At 41.9% G+C, this 25,448-nt stretch overlaps 1 protein-coding gene across 1 annotated transcript in view; it reads right to left on the bottom strand.

Moving 5' to 3' along the window:
- Positions 1-25,448, bottom strand: part of LOC119739080 (deleted in malignant brain tumors 1 protein-like) — a 41,087-nt gene that overhangs the window by 5,103 nt on the left and 10,536 nt on the right. Inside the window, exons 7-14 of the mRNA XM_038213915.1 lie at positions 22,374-22,715; positions 21,070-21,381; positions 12,306-12,635; positions 11,545-11,853; positions 5,247-5,570; positions 2,480-2,806; positions 1,655-1,975; positions 752-931 (exon numbers count right to left, since the gene is read on the bottom strand). Of these exons, the coding sequence (XP_038069843.1) occupies positions 752-931; positions 1,655-1,975; positions 2,480-2,806; positions 5,247-5,570; positions 11,545-11,853; positions 12,306-12,635; positions 21,070-21,381; positions 22,374-22,715 (2,445 nt within the window). The remainder of the gene's footprint in view (positions 1-751; positions 932-1,654; positions 1,976-2,479; positions 2,807-5,246; positions 5,571-11,544; positions 11,854-12,305; positions 12,636-21,069; positions 21,382-22,373; positions 22,716-25,448) is intronic.

The raw sequence follows: 25,448 nt of genomic DNA, 5'->3' as shown, positions 1-25,448 counted from the left end.
AATCTGGGACTGAGAAACATTTTCAATTTGTTAGGATATACTTTGAAAATGCACTCGACTCTCTATAGACTTTGAACGCAACCAAAGAAGTGGCGTCTGGATACTGCATTCCTTCCTCTTTGGCCAATAGGGTTACAAAAATGCGCTCACATCATGTCTTTAGGGATGCGCGGTTTTATGTCAAGAAATGGTTTCTAATTTAAAGCTACAGTCCATCATTTGCAGCTATCCAAAAAGTAACTGACATAATTATTGTTGAAAAACATACTTCGTTGAAGACAATTAAGGGGACTGAACTCCCTGTGAAATTGTTCTTTCTGGCATGCTGTCATTTTGAAGAAATCAACGAAAGAAGGCCTTTCCAACGATGTGTCTAAAGATAGGTATTTTTTTTTTTTTCGGCAAAGCGCGCACAGCGTTGATAAGACACACACGTGCGTGCAGTTGCTTTAATTCGTTGGATCAGTGTGCGATTTCACATCAGCTGCAATCTGCTCAGTGAGAACGTGGACACTGAAATCAGGCCCAATTCAAAACATGATTCAGCAACTTCTAATTTGAAATCGAGATCCTGGAATGTTGCTTTTCTCAAAACATACAGCTGAAGCCGAGGTGAAACTTCATCAGGTTAGTTGTTCAGCACCTTTCATTAGATTTTGAGCTCGTTTGTTGCTTCAAACGAATAAAATGCACAAATTACAAATGCTGGACTATACCTTGAAATATGGGCAATTTCAAAATTTGTAAATACCTGAAGCGTCAGATGTGGAATTGGCAAACTCGTGTCCCAGCTCCTTGCAAACCACGTCTGCATCTGTCTTGTCCCATTGGTTATTGCAGATGGTGCCCCATTGTTGCTTGTAATAGATCTCCACGTATCCGTCGTACTCCGAATTACCCTCGACCAGACGTACTTGACCAAACTCATAGGCTGGTGAAAAAAACAAGAACCTCATTGAACATCACACTTGTGATGAACACGACTACTGCATTTCTGACTCATCACCCAAGTTTGGCACATTTTTTTATTATGGCAATTTCTTAGCAACTTAAAAAAAAACACAGCTATTTATTGTGTGTTTGGAAAATTTTAAGATGATCATCAGAGTTTTGCACAAGTAAACCCCCCCCCCCCCTCCCCCCGCACCCCTGACAGTGAAGAAGAAAGACAGACACATGAAGTTGAGGGACACTGCCACTGTGGGCAAAATGCTTACATTAGGACGCTACATGTTTTTACATATTAATGGGCATTTTTGCATATTCAAATCAGTGTTTTTGCATATGAATTATGAAAAAGTGTATGTATAAGCATCGTGACACTCACTAGCGCCTAAAGGGAGCAGGAAAAATAAAAATAAAAAAGTCCCATCTATTTCTTATGTCTACAACCGATGAAGAAGATTTTCCGGTGAGTTAAAGCCAGAGTCCATCATTTGCAGCTATCCAATAAGTGAGTGACGTAATTAGTCACTGAAAACATACTTGGTTGAAAGATAGTAAGGGGACTAAACAGTGTTGTAGTCGAGTACTTTTTTCCAAGTACCGAGCACTGCCGAGTACTTAGGTTGTTGAGTATGAGTGCGAGTACTTGTGCTTCCTGACAAAAATGCCGAGGATGAAAAGCAGAGGGACTGAGGAAATAATTTGCTACCTGCCGACGAATTGCTACAAGAAACACTCGCGTCTTCACTGTGATGGCAGTTGTCCACAGTAGAATAAGAGCAATCCTGTATATTGTCTTCGGTTCCCCGACAATTCACTTCGTCAAAGACTATCGATCCGGTTCCAGGGCCATAGAATGCTTCCCCTGGAGCTGTCAGTGCTTCTCCGTAGCCAAGCTGGCGACAAACCACAGTGGCGTCTGCGAGATCCCAGTAACCGTCGCAGACGGTGCCCCACACACCCCCGACGTACACCTCCACACGGCCCTCCAGCGCGCTGTCGCCATCAGCCAGTCGGATTGTAGACGAATCTGTAATCACACGGGAAATAAACTTTTTGTGTCGATACATTGAGACAGAAAAACATCCACCTTAGAAGAGGAAGTTCGGCGAGGACCATTAGTCGACTGGTGGTTGATTTGTGACACCAATGGCAACGCATGAATGCCTCTAGTCAAATGATGGTCAAAAGTCCTGGCTCCGCCCGGCTATTGGTAACCAGCAATGGATCTATGCCCCGGGCTCCGGTTTCAAATAGTCGACAAAGGTACTCCAACCATCCTTTGTTTGAGTGCAGTTACTCGAACTATAGTTACCAGTAACTATAGCTTGTGTCCAAGATTGCTCTAAAGTGTTCGAACCCTCATCCTATTGAGCTTTAAACTTCCGATCTAAAAATAGAATAGAAACCTGTCAACCAAGTCTAAGACATCTGCAGCAGAAAGCAGGAGGTTGTGGGTTCGAATCCTGCCTGAGGAATACAGGGAAGAGACAAAAACCAAATTATTCGACTAGGTGATAACAGACTGGCCTACCTGACCCGGATGTACCACAGATGACACCCGCATCCTCACCATGTCCACAGTTTATATTTACAGTTGACTTCGTGCAATCCAGTAAGCTTGTCTCCGATCCAGTGCATGCCAAGTCATCAAAGAAAATGTCTCCGCTGCCCCGGCCAAAGTGTGCTGATCCGACAGCTCGAACGGCTTCGCCATATCCCAGCTGGCGACATACCACCCTCGCATCATCTAAATCCCAGCCGTCATCACAGACGGTTCCCCAAATCCCATTTACGTAAACCTCCACTCGGCCCTGGGTTTCACTGCTGCCACCGACAAGACGTATGGCGAACCCAGCCTCTGAAAAAAACAAGGGCAAAAAAGTTGAATGAATTAACCGTCAGTTGCATAAACATACTACCCTAAGCCTGCCACACGCAACACAGTGCATCGGGTGGAAAAGTCGGGTGTATTTTGATGCATTGAGCTACCAACACCAGTGCATAAACGGCCACTTCTGAGAGCAAGTCCCATTGAACAATGCCACAGTTGTATCCTGCTGCATTCAGGGACCACAGACTCTGAGGTAGTTTGCGACTTTTAGCTGATGGATCTTGCTACACCAGGCAGGCTCGTCACTTACATCGCGTTCCCACTTGAACTGGAAAAAGGTGGATCAAGATCCGGCATTTTGGTGTGATCGTTATCGTACCGCAACGAAACCGCAAGTCGCGTTCCCACTTATGCGTGATCCACCTTTTCGAATGGCAATGTCGAGTCCGAAAGGTCACTGAGTTTGGAATTACGCGAGCTCTGTGGGAGTGCAAGTGTTGAATGCTAGGCCAGGATGGGTCAGTTTTCAAACAGCGCTATGCAGAATTCACCGACAAAATTGTTCACTGACATAAATCACGGATCCGTAGAGGATCCGTGCATGCATAAATTAACTGGTGAAATTGAACAGCGCCGCTCATTGTGTGACATCACGGCAGAAACCAATGCATCGATACGGGATTCCCTGGTTCTGAAGCTTCTCATAGGTTAAAAATGGTCACATGATGCACTACGACGTCATTTTCCAATTTTCTATAATCAATACTACAGATTTGTCACCTCAGTTCGTACCGCGTTATCAGCACTATTCTCAGCGCATACTCGTAAGCTTTTCCATGATTCTGTGCCAAAGGGAAGTGTTTTGGTGGTTGCGGACTCAGAGGCATTTATGGATGGAAAAATAAGTAAAATTTCACGAATGAAAAAGGTGTAGAAATGGACGAATATGCCAAGTGTGCTGCAGGTATGCCATGCGATATGCACGCATCGTGCATGCACGGTGCCAGCCCGTAATTCAGCGGTTGTTTATTGTGCATGTTGTGTACGTTGGAAATTTTCACATGAGTAGTACACGCCTGAAAACGTGTTCCTTAATACGGGCGATTCCCAATAGTGCGCCTCCAAGAGTTTGCAACGCGTTGGCCAATCACAATGCGCAAAATCTGTCGACCCAACGCCCGTTTGGAAAAGGTCGACTGATTTCGCGCATTGTGATTGGCCAACGCGCTGCAAACTCTTGGAGGCGCACTATTGGGAATCGCCCGTATTCGTTCATAAGACTGCAACATTTTCGCGCCACTTGTGCACTGGGCGGATGTTAACAGGTCAAATTGCCGCATCAGATCCACCTTTTGCGTTCCCATCTGATCGTGATCCGCCAATTGCCGAATCTGATCCACCAATTGGGGATCTGTTTCCTGGTCCAGAGGTGGATCAGAAAAGGTGGATCTGATCCTGATCCACCTTATAACGGTTAGCGTTCTCACTACACACAATTGCCGGATCTGATCCACCAATTGGGGGATCTGATCCGGCAATTTGGCAAAAGGTGGATCAGATCCCCCAGTTGGTGGATCAAGTGGGAACAGGGTCTTAGACAAGTGTTGCATGTTGCTGCATTTGGCAGGGTTTCTAGCCCAAATATCCTGGAGAGTTAGGGTGAATAAGAAAACGTTGATGTCAATAAAGCACCACAGGTATGGATGACTATTGTGGTTTGAAGCCAATCGGATGACTAAAAGTGTTAAATTTTGTAAGCAAATAAAATTGTACATATTTAAGAAAAAATCATAAAAATTATTACCGATGTTCGTGACGTCGTTTCAGGTTTTGTGTACTAGTATTATTTTCTTACTACCCGCCAAGTTTTATGACGATCGGACTCTCCCTTATATGTGTAAAAAAAAAAATTGCATCTTTGGTGTCGTCACCATGCTGTCACACATTTTGAAAAAAGTGTGTACATATGCCTATAACAAGGGTAATGCAAAAAGAATTCTGAATTTAGCTTATTGCGTTAATGAGATATGGCAAAAGTCTTCAAAAGTTCAAAAATCTATATAAAATCACATGATGATGTCATGATGACGTCACCTTGATTTTCATATACAACACGTCCTGGTCTACCTGCATACCCAGTTTCAACCCAATCAGACGTACCGTTCATGAGATATAAAGGCTTAAAGTATGCATCTTTAAGATAACGTCACATGTCCCATTATTACTGCATCATTACTGCATCTATCTTCACCAAAGACCTTCGCTATGTGCTTTTTGATTATATTAAGTTTCAATTTCATGTGACTTTGTTTTATGCCCAAAGTGCCCACGAGACAAAACGTGTACAAGGTCTATAGGATTAGGAATAGAAGAAGATGAAGAAGAATTAAGAAAAAAAAAGTAGAGAAACAAAGGCTTTTCCACAAGTCTTGCCTATTTGCCTATAGTTAATAATAGACTGGCCTACCTTTCCCGGGTGTACCACAGATGACACCCGCATCGTCAAAATGTCCACAGTCATTTTCGGTTGACCTCACGCAATCCAGTAAGCTTGTCTCCGATCCTCTACACGCCACGTCATCGAAGAAAATGTCTCCGCTGCCCTGGCCAAAGTGTGCTGATCCGACAGCTTGTACGGCATTGCTGTATCCCAGCTGGCGACATACCACCCTCGCGTCATCTAAATCCCAGCCGTCATCACAGACGGTTCCCCAAACCCCATTTAGGTAAACCTCCACTCGGCCCTGGGTTTCACTGCTGCCACCGACAAGACGTATGGCGAACCCAGTCTCTGAAAAAAACAAGAGCAAAAAAGTTGAATAAACCGTCAGTTGCATAAACATATTAACCCTAAGCCTGCCACACGCAACACAGTGCATCGGGTGGAAAAGTTGGGTGCATTTCGATGCATCTAGCTAGTGCCGTAATTTCCTGCGGATAAGACGCGTCTTATCTGACTTTCTAGACCACAAAAACATGGCTGCGCCTTGTCTACAGGTGCGCCTTATCTGGTGTCGCTTGAGTTCAAAGTGACGGTCTTTGTGTGAAGAATTCTTTCAATGCCGCAATCAATAATGCGGTCAACCAAGGCTCAACTCTCCAGACATTGTGACCGTATTTTCATTCCAACAATGCCGCGATGTGTTGATCCCCCATGATCGTGCTTTCATTCCAACAATGCCGCAATGCGTTGATCCCCCTTAGTGATCGTGCTTTCGTTCCAACAATGCCGTCATACAAACGTTTTTCTTTGTGGCCATTTTTTCATTCCGAAAATGCTGCAATCAGAATTACTTAAACGTTTGGAAATCGCATTCACTCAAGTTCTATTGTGTGAACGTTGAGGGTGTTTATTGTACAGGATATCTTCGAAGTCTGCTTTAGACTTAGGATAATATGAAGTACTAATGTTTATATGTTGCACTTTCGTTTGTTTCATTAAACGTTCAAATCGTTCATTTATTAATTGCCTCTTTTTAAACGTTTGTTTTAAAAAGTATTATGGGAATTTGAATTATCTTATTATAATAGTAGGTCAGGATTTTTATTTTAAATATGGTAATAGGAGTTCTGTTTTAAGACATTTTTATATTTAATTTTTTTCTGCAAGCCTGAAGATCAAGATGAAATTCGGCATATTCTTTTCACCAGTAACCTGACATATAGCTTCAAATAAACTTTGAAGAGTCCAACAAAACAAACCGTCCTTATCAGGACGACCAAACGAGAAAAGAGATGGTTCATGTGTCTGTTTCGTTTATTTTATTAGTAAGATATCAAATAAGTTTAATGATCTTGAAAACAAAACTAACACTAAGAGAAGTGATGTATTAAACAAATATCTTATGAACGTGATTAACAAATTATAGGTTTGAAATAAAGGAAAAGAACTTTAAATACAAAAAAACATTACAACAATTTTAAAAAAATATAATAAAACATTTTTGTTACGTCTCCCCCGGTGTGACGGGATTATTTTCGTATGGTATATACATATAGGCGACGCTAGTTTTTGTATTAGTCACCGGTAGAGGGCGCAACATCTGGCTCGGAGGGACTGGGCAAGTCTACGAATCTGATCCAGTGCGCGTGTTGCAATATCTTCAGACAGCGCGTGGACCATCGTTTCTGGCCGCTGATTGGGCCGCACTGCATTAACAAAAGGCCAAGGAAGGCCAGGATCGGAAACCGCAAGCAAGCATGCACAGCGCGCGTTGGCTGAATGGATGAAGGTCGGTATCAATTTACATTGGTCTTTTCTTCATGGCTCTACATGTGACCAGCCAATGTGGTTACGGTTTAATTCATCCTCCGAATAGTGTGATCGTTCTAAGGCAACACAATGGCCACTTTGTGGCGATGTACCGACACCGGGTGACGCCTGGTGTTCTTCTGTGTGCGGTCAAACATGCGTCTTATGCGGCGGTGCGCCTTATCTGTTGGCGTTTGAATTTTTTGGGGGTGATTTTAGGGACCTGGGTCCTTATTCACAAAGCACCCGTAAATGCTTGCGGGCGCGCAACTTCCCCGCAACCCTCACTTAAGCACTTGCGGGTTATTCACGAAGCCCCCTTAAATCTGTGTGTGCCCGTAAACCACCCGTAAATTTGCGGGACCTCCAGACGTCCCGCAAGCACACCACAACTTGCGTGGATCATCTCGATTGTCACAATGGCGGCACTCTTGGCATGTATTTTGGATCTACGAACTGATTTGACGTGCCGGTTCATCTTCCGTGACCGGTTGAACCAACTATAGGATGAGTTAAAAAGAAAGTGACCGAATTTGAAAAATGTGTTCAAAATATTTGGCGCGTTCCATTTTCATGGGCGTCAATCGGTGGGGGACAAGTCCTCCCCCCACTTTTTTTTTTTTTAAGTGGCGGATATCATATCGTTGCCCCCCCCCCCCCCCCCCACACACACACTTTTTCTATCCCCGAATAAAAATTGTAGCCTACATAATGATTCTATAGAAGCTGATTCAATGACTCCAAACTCAAAAAATGATGTTATAAGATGATCTTTTGCTCACAAAAGTGGTTTGAGTGCTCAGAAATGGCCTCGGATCGCACCACAGATTAAGCATCTAGAAACCAAAAAATTTCGGGGCCCGCTCCATGCCGTAATAGGTATGTCCTCCACTTTTGGGAAGCGACTGCCGCCCTTTGTTTTTTTATGGGACGAAGTACATCTTATGGGATTTTAAGTGTGAACATTTCACCTAAATTGCACAGTCTAATCCGAAGTTATGTCTATTTCAATAAAACGATCACAAACTTGTTTACCACTCATCACGTGATGCAAACTGAACACCCATTGAGTACAATGAAACGTGGACTTTCCCACCTCCACTGAATGAACAAGAGCATGGGAAAGGATACAAAAATCACTATCAATATTTAAAACAAATAGAGCTAACTTGTTTCTTATATATTGAAAGCACACATTCTGACAGTGGTTTCTGTCTTGAGTTCAATTATTAAAGGGAACCTGCAAAAGGATTTGTATGACTTAAATAGATTTAAAACAGCTTTCTTGCCATGTAACTATGACTTTCAATCTTCTTTTGTTACTACAAGGGAGAAATTTCAACATTTCAATTTTTATGCTATTTGAAACTTTCCATATTCATGAGCCAAAGCGTGATCTCATTCAAAGCAGAACAGAAGTGTCTCTACAGCTTTGAGTACAAATATATATCACACTTGTTTCTATTTTCTTGCAGTAAGTTCCACTTTTTACTTGTTTATCATGTTAAACAGCTTGTTTGGACACTAGCAGTCGCCACTAGTTTTTTTCCAAGCTTTTTTTGTGGGTAACTTTGAAGGAGTTATGTTTGTACTGTTCATATGCACTTTTGACAAGGAGTTCCTTGTGCGTCAAAAGCAAAATAGCGCCCATTACATGCGATTGTTTTGATGAAAGGATTTGCTACCAATTGAAAAACTACCACTCTCTTGTCACTTCCAACGAAAACAAGTATTACGATCCTGTATGTATTGTTGCGACACATAATAATGTGTAAGAGAACAAGATGGGCTGAATTTCCACTGCATGTTTCCTTTAAAGTCTTGTTGGCATTTTAAAGTTTGTCTGTAATATGATTCTCACTATTAACTCAATAGCTTCCAATGACATTTAAGGACAGCTATAAAAATGGGCTACGTTTGTAACACATGCATAACTTCTGAAAGCATTGGTAAATTTTAGTGATTCATTTATTTCTTTAAATGAGTGGAAGAACATGCTCTTAAAGACATGCTTGATTGGTGTTGATTGTTTCCTAAGAAAACAAAGACAAGTTAATCTTTAATCGAATCTGCCTGTCATTTTTACAACGAGCAAGTTCTCTAAAATGGGATAAAATGTCTTGGCATGTTTTTTTTTTTTAATGTTCAACCAATTAGTTGCGGGTGCCCGCAACATGCGGGTCCACTAAGGGAACTCTAAGGGTGCTTCGTGAATACCACTTAACGCAAGTCTTACGTGCCCTTAACATCCACTTACGGGTCCCCGCAACGCAAACATTTACGGGTGCTTTGTGAATAAGGACCCTGCGCCTTATCCGCCGCGCGCCTTATCCGCAGGAAATCACCGGCCAGTGCATAAATGGCCGTTTCTGAGAGCTGGTTCCATTGAACAATGCCACAGTTGTATCCAGTTGTATCCTGATCTTGCTACACCGGGCAGGCTTGTCACTTAGACAAGTGTCGCATGTTGCTGCGTTTGGCAGGGTTTCTAGCCAAAATACCCTGGAGAGTAAGGGTGAAAATGTTGATGCTAGGTATGAATGACTATTGTGGTTTTGATCTGTACCAAGTTTGAAGCCAATCGGATGACTCAAAGTGTTAAATTTTGTAAGCGAATAAAATTGTACATATTTAAGAAAAAATCATAAAAAATAACCGATGACATCATTATGACGTCATTTCAGGTTTTGTGTACTAGTATTATTTTCTTACTAGGCCCACCAAGTTTCATGACGATCGGACTCTCCCTTATATGTGTAAAAAAAAAAATTGCATCTTTGATGACGTCACCATGATGTCAAACATTTTGAAAAAGTGTGTACATCTACCTATTGCCCAACAAACACAATGCAAAAAGAATTTTGAATTCAGCTTTTTGCGTTCATGAGATATGGCAAAAGTCTTCAAAAGTTCAAAAATCTATATTAAATCACATGATGATGTCACCTACATAATCATCTATAACACGTCCTGGTCTACCTATACCCAGTTTCAACCCAATCGGACTAACCGTTCATAAGATATATAAAGGCTTAAAGTTTGCATCTTTAAGATGACGTCACATATGTTCCATGATGACGTCATTACTGCATCTATCTTTACCAAAGACCTTTGCTATGTGCCTTTTTACTATGTTAAGTTTCAATGTCATATGACTTTGTTTTATGCCCAAAGTGCCCACGAGACAAAACGTGTACAAAGTCTATGGGATTTGGGATAGAAGAACATTACGTGAATTACCCATTAGAACCAGACCCGAGTTTGCTTATGACAAACTCGGGTCTGTACTCAAAGGTTTGGGACCAGCAGTTTTCAACAGGACCTTCTAAATCTGACTGAACTACCCCTAACAGTCCCCAGTCTTCCAATTCTAATAGGATTTTACACACCCCCTTGGGAGTAAGGGTTACGAGGTGTGGACAGGTGGTTTATGGCACCACTGCCTGTGAGTTTACTGACCAAAAATATCTACAGGAATCTACTAGGTTGTTGTTTATACTGTAAAGTAATGGACACAGTGTCAAAGTTATTATGCAAGCAACTTTGAATCATAAAAATCGAATGAATATATCTCGAGCAAGGATAAGAAACAGTTAGACGTTTTTCTAATTCTACCTCCATTGTTCATACTTTTCATGCCAGATGGCCAATGCATACGCTGTGATTTATAGGGCAATTACCACAGCTAATGGTCACTGACCCTAAGGACCCTACAGCTGGTAGGGGTCAAAGTAGTGAAACTGGTGAGAAGAATCCAGGGTTTTTGGCTAAAGGGAATTTCACGTAATGAGATGAAGAGGATTTACAAAAAAATGTCATCAGAATAGATCAGTAAGAATTCAGCTCTTGCTCATGAATATGTAAGATGTATTTTTTTGGGGGGGGGGTCTATAGTAACAGCTAGCCTCTCTATTTCATGTGTGAGGCATTGTTTGAGGGAATATACAACATTTGCAAACATACAAAAACAAAACTACCAAATTATCATGAAATGCCTTACTGGTCAGCCGACCAGCGTTGGAAAGAACTGGGTTTCTTTCAAAAACTGTTTTTAGGTAGTCCACATTTTCTTTGCAATTGATAACAATTGGCTTGCAGAGAAATCAAAGTTTCCTGATTTTTCTCTGTGTACGATTGGACAAACACATTTAACAGCTAGCGATGAGTGGGTTGTATATATCAATCTCACTGGGCCTGGTCAAATTAGGCCCAATGAACCATTTGCTGCATGGCCGTTTTCGGAAATGTTCTTATACTCGTACTCAGAATACAAGTACTATTACTCGTACTTGGAAGTAACAGTCCTAGTACTCAGAGACCTGTTCTTGTGCTCGGAAGTACAAGTACTCGTACTCGCACACATACTCGGTAACCTAAGTACTTGGCAGTACTCGGTACTTGGGATTTCTCTACTACAACACTGCGCACAAACACACACGCAGAAGGACAAAGCAAAAACAGTACGTCTGTCAGCTAGGCTTTGACAGCCCAGCACAAGAACCTTTAGTCTTACCTATACAGATGACCCCAGCATCCTCATGATGGTCGCAGTTGTGACTTGTCTGGAAGGAACAGTCCGTCAGCCTGCTCTCACTTCCTGTGCACCGTACTTCACTCATGGCTATCGGGACCGTTCCCTGGCCGAAATGCGCCAATGAATGAGCCGATAACGCACCAGTGAAGTCTAGCTGACGACACACCACTTTGGCATCGTTCAGGCCCCATCCATCGTCACAGACGGTTCCCCAATCGCCGTTGAGCAACACTTCCACTCGGCCCTCATGAATGCTGGTACCGCCGACTAGACGAATTACGGTGGTGTCTGTTTTAAGAATGACAGAAGGGAATTGGATTGAAAGAAGGCAGTGACGGTTATTAAAGAGGAAGCTTAAGAGATTACGGAAGCATTAAAGGGACTAATACAAACTAAAAAAAAAAGAACTGTCATAATAATGACTTATATCTCATAATCATGACTTATATCTCATAATTGTGACTTATTATTAAGTCATTGTTATGACTTATATGTAATAATAATGACTTAGTATTAAGTTATAATTATGAGATATCCTAAGTCGTAATTACGACTTAATACTAAGTCATAGTTATAAAATATAAGTCATTATTATGAGATATAAGTCATAATTATGACTTAATAATAAGTCATAATTATGAAGAAAGGACAAAACAACAGGAACAGTCTTATCTCCCCCCCCCCCACACACCCTACCCCAACCCCTTAAAAAAAAAGTAAAAAAGAAGTTTGAAATTTACATGACAGAGTGGGCCTGGGTGCTGAGCAGACCACACCAGCATCTTCAGTGTGTCTGCAATATTTGTTGGTCGACAACGGACAAAGGTGTAACATGCTTTCATCACCCCGACAATTGACGTCGTCGTACTTGATGCGTCCGCTGCCCTGTCCAAAGTACGCTGAAGAACGAGCGTAGAGGGCATTTCCGTAGCCCAGCTGTCGACACACCACTGTGGCGTCTGACAGATCCCATAGGTCATCGCAAACTGTTCCCCACGATCCGTCGACATACACCTCCACTCGGCCCTCCAGATGGCTACTACCGTCAACGAGACGTATGGGGAATTCCACTAGTATTTAAAAACAAAACAATCAAATTTAACATGTTAATTCATGTTTAAAATAAGGATCAATCGGAACAGTATGACCCAGGCCACTGTATGACATTGGGGGCCTTTTCGGTTTAAAATCCTTAATGCTAATTCATACACTAAGACAGTTTACCCTTTCCTATTGTTCGAGAGCCTGTCACATGGCCGGTTTAAAACGGTTGATAAAGACACCTGGCTGGTCTTAAACACTATTCCGGTGTCAAATGAAATTTGGGCTCTCATGAAATCTGGTGCCTTTTACCGTTTTATTGGTTAAACGTTCACTGTTCTCACGGGGCCGTATCATAAGTCCGACGCCTCATAGGTCCGACGCCTCATTAGTCCGAAATTTCGGACTTATGAGGCGTCGGCCTTATGAGGCATAAAATTTATTTATTCCGCCTCATAGGTCCGACGCCTCATAAGTCCGACGCCTCATAAGTCCGACAACAGAAAAACGAGGCGTTTAATTCGTCGGACTTACGAGGCGTCGGAGCTATGAGGCGTCGGACCTATGAGGCGTCGGACTTATGAGGCGTCGGACCTATGAGGCGTCGGACTTATGGGCCTTTATTTGGTTAGGGAATGCGATTTTGTCGGACTCATGAGGCGTCGGACCTATGAGGCGTCGGACTTATGAGCGGACCCCGTCCTCACGAAGGCATGCGCAATACTACCGGTGAGTCAGTATTTCATTGTCCTAAATTCACACCACACCGGCACACATCTACATTCCACACCACTCGCGTAGTATGCGTGACACGCATGCGACATATAAGGATTTTTTTATGACTATTTGCGATAGGGCCCAGGGGTGGCGGAACCGGGGGGGGGGCGTTTGCCCCCCCCCCCCCCAGATTTTCCCAAGTGCCCCTTTTGCGGCCATCAATGTGCCCCCTCGAGCATTTAAGTGTCCCCTCGAGATAAATCAAAAATGCCCTTAAAGTATCTTACTATTTCTTAGAAGTAACCATTTTCCAATAATGGTAGAGATATTTTTGATATAAACGAGGAATATGAAAACCAAGTCCCAAAACCCATACAAGACGCCCTGAAAATGGGCACATAATGTATGTTTAGCATATAATCATTGGTTTTGAAGAGCGCCTTCTATGTTGGAAGATGGTACCAGGCCCCCCCCCCCACACTATTTGGTTTTAAGGAGGCCAAGTGTCTGGTGAAAAAAAACGTGGCGACATTTCAGCACGGGTTTGCAAGTGCCCCTTTTGGTTTGCAAGTGCCCCTTTTGGGTGCTGCCCCCCCCCCCCCCCCCCCCCCCCAGTTTCAAACCTGTTCCGCCGCCGCTGACAGGGCCATATTATAATATAGCTAGATTTGTTTTGAAAAACACGAAGTAAATTTGTTGAACAAAATCGTTGGAAATACATAATTTTGGACTTCATGCCCAATTTCTGGACATCGCATCCTGTAAATTTTACAATAAGAAACATGTTCAGTGTTTTCATACAAAATTTAAAAGCCTGAATTCCGGTTAGAGTGATGGACTTATCAACAAAAAAATTAACTTCTTACTTGAGAACGTTGAGGAAAACATCCGAAAGACAAGGGCACCATTCCTGTAACCAATGTCCATTAATGTACGTGGGAAAAATCAGACACAATTGGTTTTTTTTTTAAACAACTGCCAGCGAAATGTATCATTTACGCACCCTTCGCCAGCCTCAAGGTAATTATCATGACTTTTAAACCAATGCATTTTGTACAACTAAATTTGAAACCTCTGGAATTCGCACATCATGTTGGATTTTATCCATTAGATCGTTAATGTGGCTGGCTAACCATACCCGGCCGGCCATGTGCTAGAGGGCAGCTTGGTAGAAATCTTCCATTTACGACTGGTGAAAGAGATTAAATCTACACTCATTATTTATATTTAAATAAAATCACATATTGTGGAAAAATCATTACAAAAACAAATTTTGAGGGACAAATCATAAAAAAATTGGATACTTCGTTGGAAACGTCAAAAAGTCGGCTTTCTGATTAAAATCGAAAAACAGGTTTTCTTGGCGTACTTAAAAATATTACATCATTCGTAATATGTTTCACATTTTAGATGTGTTCATGAAGAGAAAGTTTTGTATCAGGCAAAGATTGATAAAAAGTGCGGCAACAGTGACTAATCTTGCTTAGTGCTCATTCAAGTTACAGTAGATTCCCATTACAGCGCGCCCTGATATAACGCTCCTGCCGATATAACGCTCATTTTTCATTTCCCCGACTGCGCTCCCATTCATTGTGTACATTTTCCTGCGGTTACAGCGCTCCCGTTTACAACGCTTTTCGGGATATAGCGCTCACTATTTTAGGACCCAGGAACAATATAAAACATGTAAAATGATTCCTGTATAACGCTATTCACCTTGGAGTGTCAGATTCTTCGCAGATTTGACGAAAACCGCAAGGAGCGGCGCAGTCTGCCCACTGACGCCACGTGGTCGCACACACTAGATGGGTAGCATAAAATGGTACGACAGTAGACGCGTAATGGATATGCATGACTATGACGTCACTAGAAGCTCATGAGTAATATATCACGCACGGTACTGATAGATATACATGTACATGTACATGTAGATGCACACTGTATGTGCTGCATCCCACTTACCGATGATATCACATTTAACAAGTCCTCTTTCTACTGTCGCGCCGCCACCCTCTAGTGTCGTCCCACTTACCGATGTTATCACATTGAACAAATCCTCTTTCTACTGTCGCGCCGCCACCCTCTAGTGTCGTCCCACTTACCGATGATATCACATTTAACAAGTCCTCTTTCTACTGTCGCGCCGCCACCCTCTAGTGTCGTCCCACTTACCGATGATATCACATTTAAAGGGAAAATACAACATTTGCAAACATCAAAAAATAAAACTACCAAATCATTTTGAAATACCTTGCTGGACTGTTAGTGAATGACAGTGTAAAGCATCCTGTAAAATCATGGCACCTGGTATACTGTCATTTTTAAGAAAAGTGGTATTTTTGTATCAATTTCCAACGCTGATCGGCCGACCAGCGTTGGAAAAAACTGGCTTTTTTTCAAATACTGGCCCCAATTGACCATCGCACTTGTTTGCAATCGATTACACACCTATGAACGGGTACAAGCCAGCTAGACTGGTTCCCTGACCTTACCGTTTCCCCAATGTATGTAAACTGCTCTGTTTCTTCTTAAATGGAGTCAGGGAACCAGACTACACGAAAATGATTGTTTTTCCTGGTTTTTATAGCATTTTTGAACCCAAAACCTCAAAAAAGTCAGTGTAACTATATTTGCTATATATTTCCAACTCCCCAATTCCATCCATTTCTGAAAATTACAGCAAAAGCAAATGATGTATATTCCCTTTAACAAGTCCTCTTTCTACTGTCGCGCCGCCACTCTCTACTGTTGCCCCACTTACCGATGATCATCAAGTGGGGCGACACGAGAGGGTAGCGGCGCGACAGTAGAAAGAGGACTTGTTCAATGTGATATAATCGGTAAGTGGGACGACACTAGAGGGTGGCGGCGCGACAGTAGAAAGAGGACTTGTTAAATGTGATATCATCGGTAAGTGGGATGCAGCACATACAGTGTGCATCTATGTATATCTATCAGTACCGTGCGCGTAACTTTTATTCCTAGGAGGGTTAGGGGCAATGTCATGAATAATTCACGTTTATCCATGAGAACGGACAATGACATCAACAGCATTGTTGTTAGTTACTCAACTAGTTACAATACATTAAAGCATTTAAAGAACGGTTGTCGTCGAGCTACCATACAGTAGCCTAGTGGATAGCGAGATGATACAAAGATCCCTGGTTCGAATCCACGTCGTCGCTGCTCATTTTCATCAACTATTTTTCTTCTCCAAATTTATCACTGAGATAATTTTAAATTAAGGGGAAAATAGAATGAGAACCTAAGTCTTGCAATGATTCAAAGGAAAAACTGAATTATTCATGACATTGCCCCTAACCCTCCTAGGAAAAAAAATTACGCGTACCGTGCGTGATATATTACTCATGAGCTTCTAGTGACGTCATAGTCATGCATATTCATTACGCGCTCTACTGTCGTACCATTTTATGCTACCCACTAGATGTACATGTACAACGCGCGCAGTCCATCATCACACACACAGTGGCTGTACGTACGGTACATGTACATACTGTACTGTACGTGCCGATATGCGTGTATTGTTCAGGGCATATCCAACGGGTCCGGGTACAGACGGTGTATGGTCGATGATGCACGCGTCTTCTGTAGGCAAAAACCCCGGCCATTATAGGGACTGGATCAACCTCGTCCCCAGTGCTTACTTTATTTCCAACCGTGTTTCCAATAGTAAACCCTGGATAGGAAACTTTCTTCCTGTATCCTGATTGGATACCGCAATAGGCTAGTAATGGATTTTTATCGTGTACTTGGTGCTATATATTCACAACGTGCAGTACGTGTTTTCGTGATCATTCGTCCACGTCTTCTCGAAAATACTAATTTCCTTTCCAATTTGCTCATATTAATATGAAATATGATACTGTATGTTGTCTCGATAAGATCGTAACAGTTTGTTTTCAAAAATCGTGTTTTCGTAACTCACGCCGTGCTCGCGCTGCTACGAATTGACTCTGTTTTTACCCCAGACACCGCATACAAAAACAAACGCTAATGTGTAACGCATATCCAGGCACCACACTGTTCCTCATTTGCATACGTGTGCAAAAAATCTTGTACATGCAAATGATCCAATACCAGGGTGAGAGAGCAGGTAGTGGTGGGCGCGTACTGCTCGACACCCTGGGGACGAGGTAGGGACTGGATTTGAAATGTGCATCGTTTGTTTTGTGTTTTTCACCGTATTGAAACTTCATAATCTTATACATGTACTAAATACATTTATTTCATTAACGAGACGGACATCGATTTACCCCTTGGCTCTAGGATATTTGTTCCCGTTTTATTAGTCACTTCTTTCAAAAAAAAATATCTTGAATTTTCTTTCAAAGTTCGCGTTTTGATTCATATGAGGTCTTGGCCCTTGAAAAATTCGGGCATTTTTTCCCACTCCAAGGACTTTCGATGGTCCCCTGCTCCCATCTCCGAAGTCAAAACGGAATTACAGTTCCCCTGCTCCGAAAAATTGGATGTTTTTTATGTCTCCAATTAAGTTTAAGATCCAAGAAAGTTTAGAACAGTTTGTCCGAAACCCATGATTTTTTTTCAACAAATTGTTCATGATTATTAATGTCATGTTTTGGGTGGGATGTGAAAAAAACGTAACATGTCCGTCCGGGGATACGTGTCGCAGTTTGAATAAGCACAAAAACGAAAACCGTTTCACAATGCAATAACTAACGTGGTCAGTGACTAGCCTTCTGCACACTGTGTTGTACATTTGTACACTCATATTGTAAGGCCGACTTTACACTTCCAGTAGCCTTGACCAAGGCTATCAGCTTGTTCCCATATGAGCTTGTTCCCGCTACCGCACACCGCGACACAATGTTGTACTATACCGTTAGCCCCAACGACCCTTGCGTGTGCTTTGTGTGCATGTACGTACGCCCCACACACACTTCCGCAAACAGCCGTACAGTAAGTGGAGGCGGAAGATAGCCTTGACGCAACCGTGTATGCTGAATATGATAATTAGTACGCGCTATGGTAAATAGTCTTCTCTCATTGGATAACGGCTGTCAAAAAAATGAATATTTATTGCATTGCATAATACGACCAAAGGTTTATAAACCAGATGGCCTGTGGTAACAATAATTATTGTAAAACACCCCCTTAAAATCTTAAATAATAGTAGAATAATATTTATAAAGTTACACATAGTTTGGGTCGAAAATTAAATGAAAAGGATGAAAAATTACACCTTCAAAAAAACGGCAAACGGTACAAAACCGCACACCGGCAAAAACATGTCACCATGCACAGAGGCCACGTTGGGGCCGTCCACTGTAGGCACCGGCCCGGCTGGCGCCATGCAGTAAGACACGCTGCGCTTTCACGTTCAGCGGCAAAAAAAGCGCTCACACTTTTGAGTATATCTACCGCTGACTTTTTTTTTTGGGGGGGGGTATTTCTTCTAAGCTGTCAAGGGGATATGGGAAAAAATATCTTCCCCTCAGCAAACTTATTCTGTAAGACTGATTTTAACTTGTATGAACAACTTATAAGTTATATGTCGTATGTACGACTATATATCGACAGGGTACGACATATTTCGACAAGGTACGACTAATATCATCGACAGGGTACGACGTATATGTCGACAGGGTATGACATATCAAACATATGACATAATGTCGACAGGTGCCGGTACGACATATATGTCGTGCATAAGTCGATTCGACAGGGTACGATATATGTCACATACGACAAAGTCGTATATAAGTACGACTTAATATCTCGTGTGTACAAAATAGGAATTGTAACTCGTATGTTCGACTTGTTTGTCGATTATGTCGTACATACAACATATCTTGTGAGAACGACTTGTATCTCGTGCGATTTACATCTACGACTTACATCTCGTACGTATGTCGTAGGTACGATATAGGATTCATACGTACGCGTTAAAATACATGTGTCGTACGTATGAGATGTAATTTACACATGGTACGAATTCAGGGAGAGTTTTTTTTTCACCATGTACCTGACAGTTTCGTATATTTCCATCCCAAAGTCAATAGCTCGTTTCTTGCAGTTAATTCATACGGGTGCTTATAGATACGAGTTAACCTGCATTCGATAAAATGGGTATGATTTGACTTGGGTCCGAGTTGACCTGTTCCCTACATTCGCTGTCAGAATAGCACGGGCAGGTAGCGGCGTGATGTGTACGCTGTTGCACCGACAAAACGTCGGCGGACTGTCTTGAACTGTCCAATTCGCAATACATTGGGAAATAGTATCATTTTGAACAATTGTTCACTCATATAGAGGCATATTTCATTTGTTTGTAATAAAACTGGAGAAATGGTTTAAAATGGGATTGAAATACCTGGACCATGGAGGAATAAGTGTTCTTATTCCTCCATGCCTGGACATACCATGGTTTGAGTGAACATACATGTACGTTGTGTATGCAGTAATTTGTGGGTCATGAATATGTATGTCGCGGGTCAAAGTTTACGGGCTTTGATTGGATATCGTGTAATATATGCGCATCAGAAATTTTCGGCCGATTTCGGTCGAAACTATAAAGAAATACATAAGGAATTCGCCACGGTTGCGTCAAGGCTATCTTCCGTTTCGACTTATTGTACGGCTGTTTGCGGAAGTGTGTGTGGGGCGTACGTACATGCACACAAAGCACACGCAAGGGTCGTTGAGGCTAACGGTATAGTACAGCTAGTGATTGTGTCGCGGCGCGCGCGGTGTGCGGTAGAGGGAACAAGCTCGTATGGGAACAAGCTGATAGCCTTGGTCAAGGCTAACTTCTCAGCCACACTGTATTCCTGCTGCAAGAATGAGCGCCTGGAATGGAGGCCACATGCTCATAGCGCAACTTCCGCCCAGCGCAGTCGAGTCGCGAGCACATGTTTGCGTTTTGCATACAGTACAGTGGGATTGTGTTGTGTGTGCATGAAGCTAGTGTGTTGTACGGTTTTCTGATTCGTCGCTGCAAGAGAGAATTAGGGATAACGTTTTCCAGATTCGTTGGTAAAATCGTTTTAAATGTATAAAGTTTTCCAGCTGTTAATTTGAGATGTTTTTGGTGAAGTTGGAAGATGGAAATACCGGTATGAAATGCTAGCTGCAAGCAGCTCAGGAAAAATTCAACCCTAGTCGGTCTGCTCCAGAGTCCATGGTCGTTCAAGACTTCGTAGATTTTTTTTCGTAGATTTTTTTGCGTTGGTTTAGCGACACATTCGGCCCTAAAAATTGTTCCAATGTTCAAACAAAAATCCTTCTGTTCAGTTATAGCATGGAGGAATAAGAACATAGGTTATGCATGTTTTGTAAACTTTCATATTTTATGCGGCAAAATTCAAATTAAAAATAACTCCGTAGATTCCATGATTTTCTCAACTGTTTTATTCAACTTTAAACAGAAATGTTTTATTATTTTGTGTATGTGGCAACAGAATTCATTTTCCCCATTTTGAAACGAACAATATGATTTTGATGGAGGTGTCCAACAGAGAATCACAGGCTTTACATGTTACATGTATATGTATAGTCCGACCCGTACAGTCATACATACATGTACGTGTATGTGTGTACATGTACATACATGTATTTTATACAGTACATGTACATGTGTACATGTATTTGTACATGTACATGTACATCGGTTACAGCGCTGTGCGGTTATAACACTCGGTTCCGTTCGGTCCCTTTGAGAGCGCTATAACGGGAATCTACTGTATCATCATTCTCAGTACTAACTTGCACAGACGACCCCAGCATCCTCGTCGTTGATGCAATCGTTAGTGCTAATTTTTGACTCGCAGTCCTGCAACCGACTCTCCCGTCCTGTGCAACGTACATAGTCTAAAGCTATCCGGACTGATCTGACGCCAAAAGATCCCGAGCCAGTCGCTGACATGGCACCGGTGTAGCCCAGCTGACGGCACACTACACTTGCATCGTTGATGTCCCATTCGTTATCACAGACTGTTCCCCAAGCGCCGTCTACGTAAACCTCCACTCTACCTTGAAAAGCGTCCACACCGCCGACAAGACGTATACTGGAATTGGCTAGAATTGGAGAAGAAAGGTTGTAAAAAAAAAAACACACTCACCTCTCACCTTTTAAAATAGCAATATCTGATTTTCATAGATTTTGGTGGAAACAGGAGTAACGAACTGTCTCTCTGTTAGCAGTAGTTTTGACGTCCCAATAACCCCACACCCCTTCTCCAATTTGTTCAGATATAGCCCTCATTCATGTCCAACATGCTTGTATGTGTTCTACATAACCCCCGAGGAACGACACAAAAAGGAGAACAACAGATCCTTTCAGTCCTCGGTGTTGAGTCTTTTGTTGAAAATGGTCCTCTATCATACAGTTATGTGCTTATAGTCTATGGGAGAGTGTTATATAACAGGAACCAAGGGAAACACAGCATCGTCCTGGAGAGTATAGTAAACACGACTGTATGTGAGCGGCACTTGTGTCTGATGTGTGTGGCAGGAATGTGCAGTGTGGCATTGAAAAGATGCATACTTGACTGGGCGTGGCCCGAAGAAATGTACTCAAGTATGCCTACGAGTACTACAACACTACTCTAAACTGTCATGGAGAAACAATGAGCAATTTTTAAGTGAGCTACTTCAAAACGAAGACACTACATGAAATGTTTACTCGACCTCGGCCTCGACTTTAGCACTTGCTGAGCTTATATACCATCTTGCAAACATTGAATTCTGCATTGAGCTGCAATCATGGTATACAGTTTATGTGTTAAGTCTTATTTCAAATTCAATATATTGAAACAAGTCAAATTATGTTGTGTACAATACACTTTGAAAAAAACTATTCTAACGTTAGTATCGCATGTGAACAATCAAGTTAGATACTCAATCTCCCTGCGGGTCTGTAAACAAAATCACTAGAAAGTTTTTTATCAATGTAACTCTTGAAGAACATTCTTTACAAAGAAAGGACAAAACAACAAGAATAGTCTTATCTCGATCCCCCCACCCCACCCCAACCCCTTAAAAAATTTAAAAAGAAATTTGAAATTTACATGAAAGAGTGGGGCTGGCGCCGGGTGAAGAGCAGACCACACCAGCAACATCAAAAGATCCGCAACGGACATCGGTGGACAACGGACAAAGGTTTAACATGCTTTCATCACCCCGACAATTGACGTCGTCGTACTTGATGCGTCCGCTGCCTCGTCCATAGTGGATGTTCGCCTGTGAAACTGCAAAGAGGGCATTTCCGTAGCCCAGCTGTCGACACACTACCATGGCGTCTGACAGATCCCAGTTGTCATTGCAAACTGTTCCCCACACTCCGTCGACGTACACCTCCACTCGGCCCTGCAGAGAGCTACTACTGCCAGCGAGACGTATTGGGAATTCCACTAGAATTTAATAACAAAAACAATCAAATCTAACATGTTAATTCATGTTTAAAATAAGGAACAATCAGAACAGTATGACCCAGGCAACTGTATGACTTTGGGGGCCTTTTCGGTTTAAAATGCTTAATGCTAATTCATACACTAAGACAGTTTACCCTTTCCTATTGTTCGAGAGCCCGTCACATGGCCGGTTTAAAACGGTTGATAAAGACCACCTGGCTGGTCTTAAACACTATTCTGGTATCAAATGAAATTTGGGTTCCAATGAAATCTGGTGACTTTTACCGTTTTATTGGTTAAACGTTCACTGTCCTCACGAAGGCATGCGCAATACTACCAGTGAGTCAGTATTTCATTGTCCTATTATTCACACCACACCGGCACACAGCTACATTCCACACCACACCGCGCAGTACGCGTGACACGCATGCCAAATCTCATGTAAGGATTTTTTTATGACTATTTGCAACAGGGCCATACTATAATATAGCTAGAGGGGTGTTTCGAAAAACAAGAAGTCAATATGTTGAACAAAATCGTTGGAAACATATAATTTTTGACTTCATGCACACTTTCTGGACATCGCCTCCTGTAAATTTTACAATGAGAAAAATGCTCAGTGTTTTCATAAAAAAATTTACAAGCCTGAATTACAGTGAGAGTAATGGACTAATCAACAAAAAAGTTAACTTCTTACTTGAGAACGTTGAGGAAAAAGTCCGAAAGACAAGGGCACCATCCATGTAGTTTAGTGGGAAGAAGGGGGTACACCCTTGGAAATCAAATTTTGATTGACGTCTTTAGATCAGAAAAAAATGCGTAGAAAACGATTTGCTATATTAAAATTTTAAAAAATGTCCCATGTTTTGTTCTGATGCAAATTAGTGCCGCCATTACCCAAAATCTATTTTTATGCCCCGCGGCGAAGCCGAAGGGGCATACTGTTTCCGCCTTGTCCTTCCGTGGGTGGGTGGGTGGGTGTGTGTGTGGGTGGGTGGGTGAGTTTGTCTTACATACGCAGTGTGGACTTCCGAACAAAAGACGTCCACATAATGTTGGTAGCACCGACGTTGTGTGGACTTACCCCACGTCCACACAGTGTTTCCCCATTTCTGGAAAACAGGTTTAGAGGCATTTTTGGGTTAGGTTTATCTGTAGCAGAATGAAGAGAAACACTAAAGGGAATCATAGAAAAAAAATTGGGTTGAAAGAGTTTTCACAGTTTGAGAAAAATGAGTTTTTTCACTGGTTTTTCTTAACTACACGAAAGCAATGGAAAGTCCACACTAGTCATGTGAAACAAGTATGGGTGACTACAAATTCGTATCCTTGTGGAGACACACACACAATAGGGAACAAAACATTGTAAAGGTCTCCACAGGGCAATTTCTATAGATGAATAGGTCTCCACAAGGTTTTCACGAAATAGATATATGGGTTTTACTCAAAAACTAGGAATTTCCAAGGTGGGTTGATATGTCGCAAATGAAAGAGTTTTAGAAAAGGGATATTAAGTCCAAATTTCAGCCAAGGAAACTAATTCTGGTTAAAATAAGAGCATTTTGAAACTTCACTTTCAAAATTGAACACTTTACTACACGAGAACAAAGGAATGTCTCCACAAGGATACACATTTGAGAGTGTGTGGGTGTGTGGGTGTGTGTGTCCGGACAAATCTTGTCAGCGCGATAACTTGAGAAATACTTAACATATGAACTTCAAATTTGGTTTGTGGATTGTTCTTGGTAATCCTAAGAAGCCTTTCGCATTTGGGGCCAAAAGGCCAAAGGTCAAGTTCACAGTGGCTAAAACAATAGAAATCTTGTCAGCGCGATAACTTGAGAAATACTTTACATGTGAACTTCAAATTTGGTTTGTGGATTGTTTTTGGCAATCCTAAGAAGCCTTTTGCATTTCGGGCCAAAAGGCCAAAGGTCAAGTTCACAGTGGCTAAAACAATAGAAATCTTGTCAGCGCAATAACTTGAGAAATACTTTACATGTGAACTTCAAATTTGGTTTGTGGATTGTTCTTGGCAATCCTAAGAAGCCTATTGCATTTGGGGTCAAAAGGTCAAGTGTCAAGTTCACAGTGGCTAAAACAATAGAAATCTTGTCAGCGCGATAACTTGAGAAATACTTAACATATGAACTTCAAATTTGGTTTGTGGATTGTTCTTGGTAATCCTAAGAAGCCTATTGAATTTGGGGCAAAAAGGTCAAGGGTCAAGTTCACAGTGGCTAAAACAATAGAAATCTTGTATTTATTCTGAGATTATAGGGATTAGGGATTAATTCATATAAAACCTACAGAAGACACTAATGCTGTCAATGAATGTTCCATGTGACCAAGGTACATGTAAGTTGATGTTAAAAGAGTGGTGTTATGTCATGGGAACAGTCACGGTTGCGGGGCATTTGTGTTTGTAAACACACCTGACTTGTTTACTATATCTCAGCAAATATTGCAGATAAAACTGAACGAATTACGTGTCTAAACCCATGTTTTCAAGGTCAGAGATCACAATAAAACTATTCTGGAAGTGACCACATGTGTCTGTTGCATAGGAATATGCAAATTAGTGCCGTTAATAACAGAATATCATGTTTTTGGCATATCTCGGCACATATAGCACATAACTACATAAGTAAGGTGTCTAAACCCATGTTTTGAGGGTCAGGTATCATTAGAAGATTCACAAAGTAACTATGTGTGTCCAAGCCAGGTAAATAT

The sequence above is a fragment of the Patiria miniata genome, unplaced genomic scaffold, assembly GCF_015706575.1.
Source record: "Patiria miniata isolate m_02_andy unplaced genomic scaffold, ASM1570657v1 HiC_scaffold_30, whole genome shotgun sequence".
Taxonomy (NCBI): domain Eukaryota; kingdom Metazoa; phylum Echinodermata; class Asteroidea; order Valvatida; family Asterinidae; genus Patiria; species Patiria miniata.
This window is presented reverse-complemented; position numbering and strand designations above follow the sequence as displayed.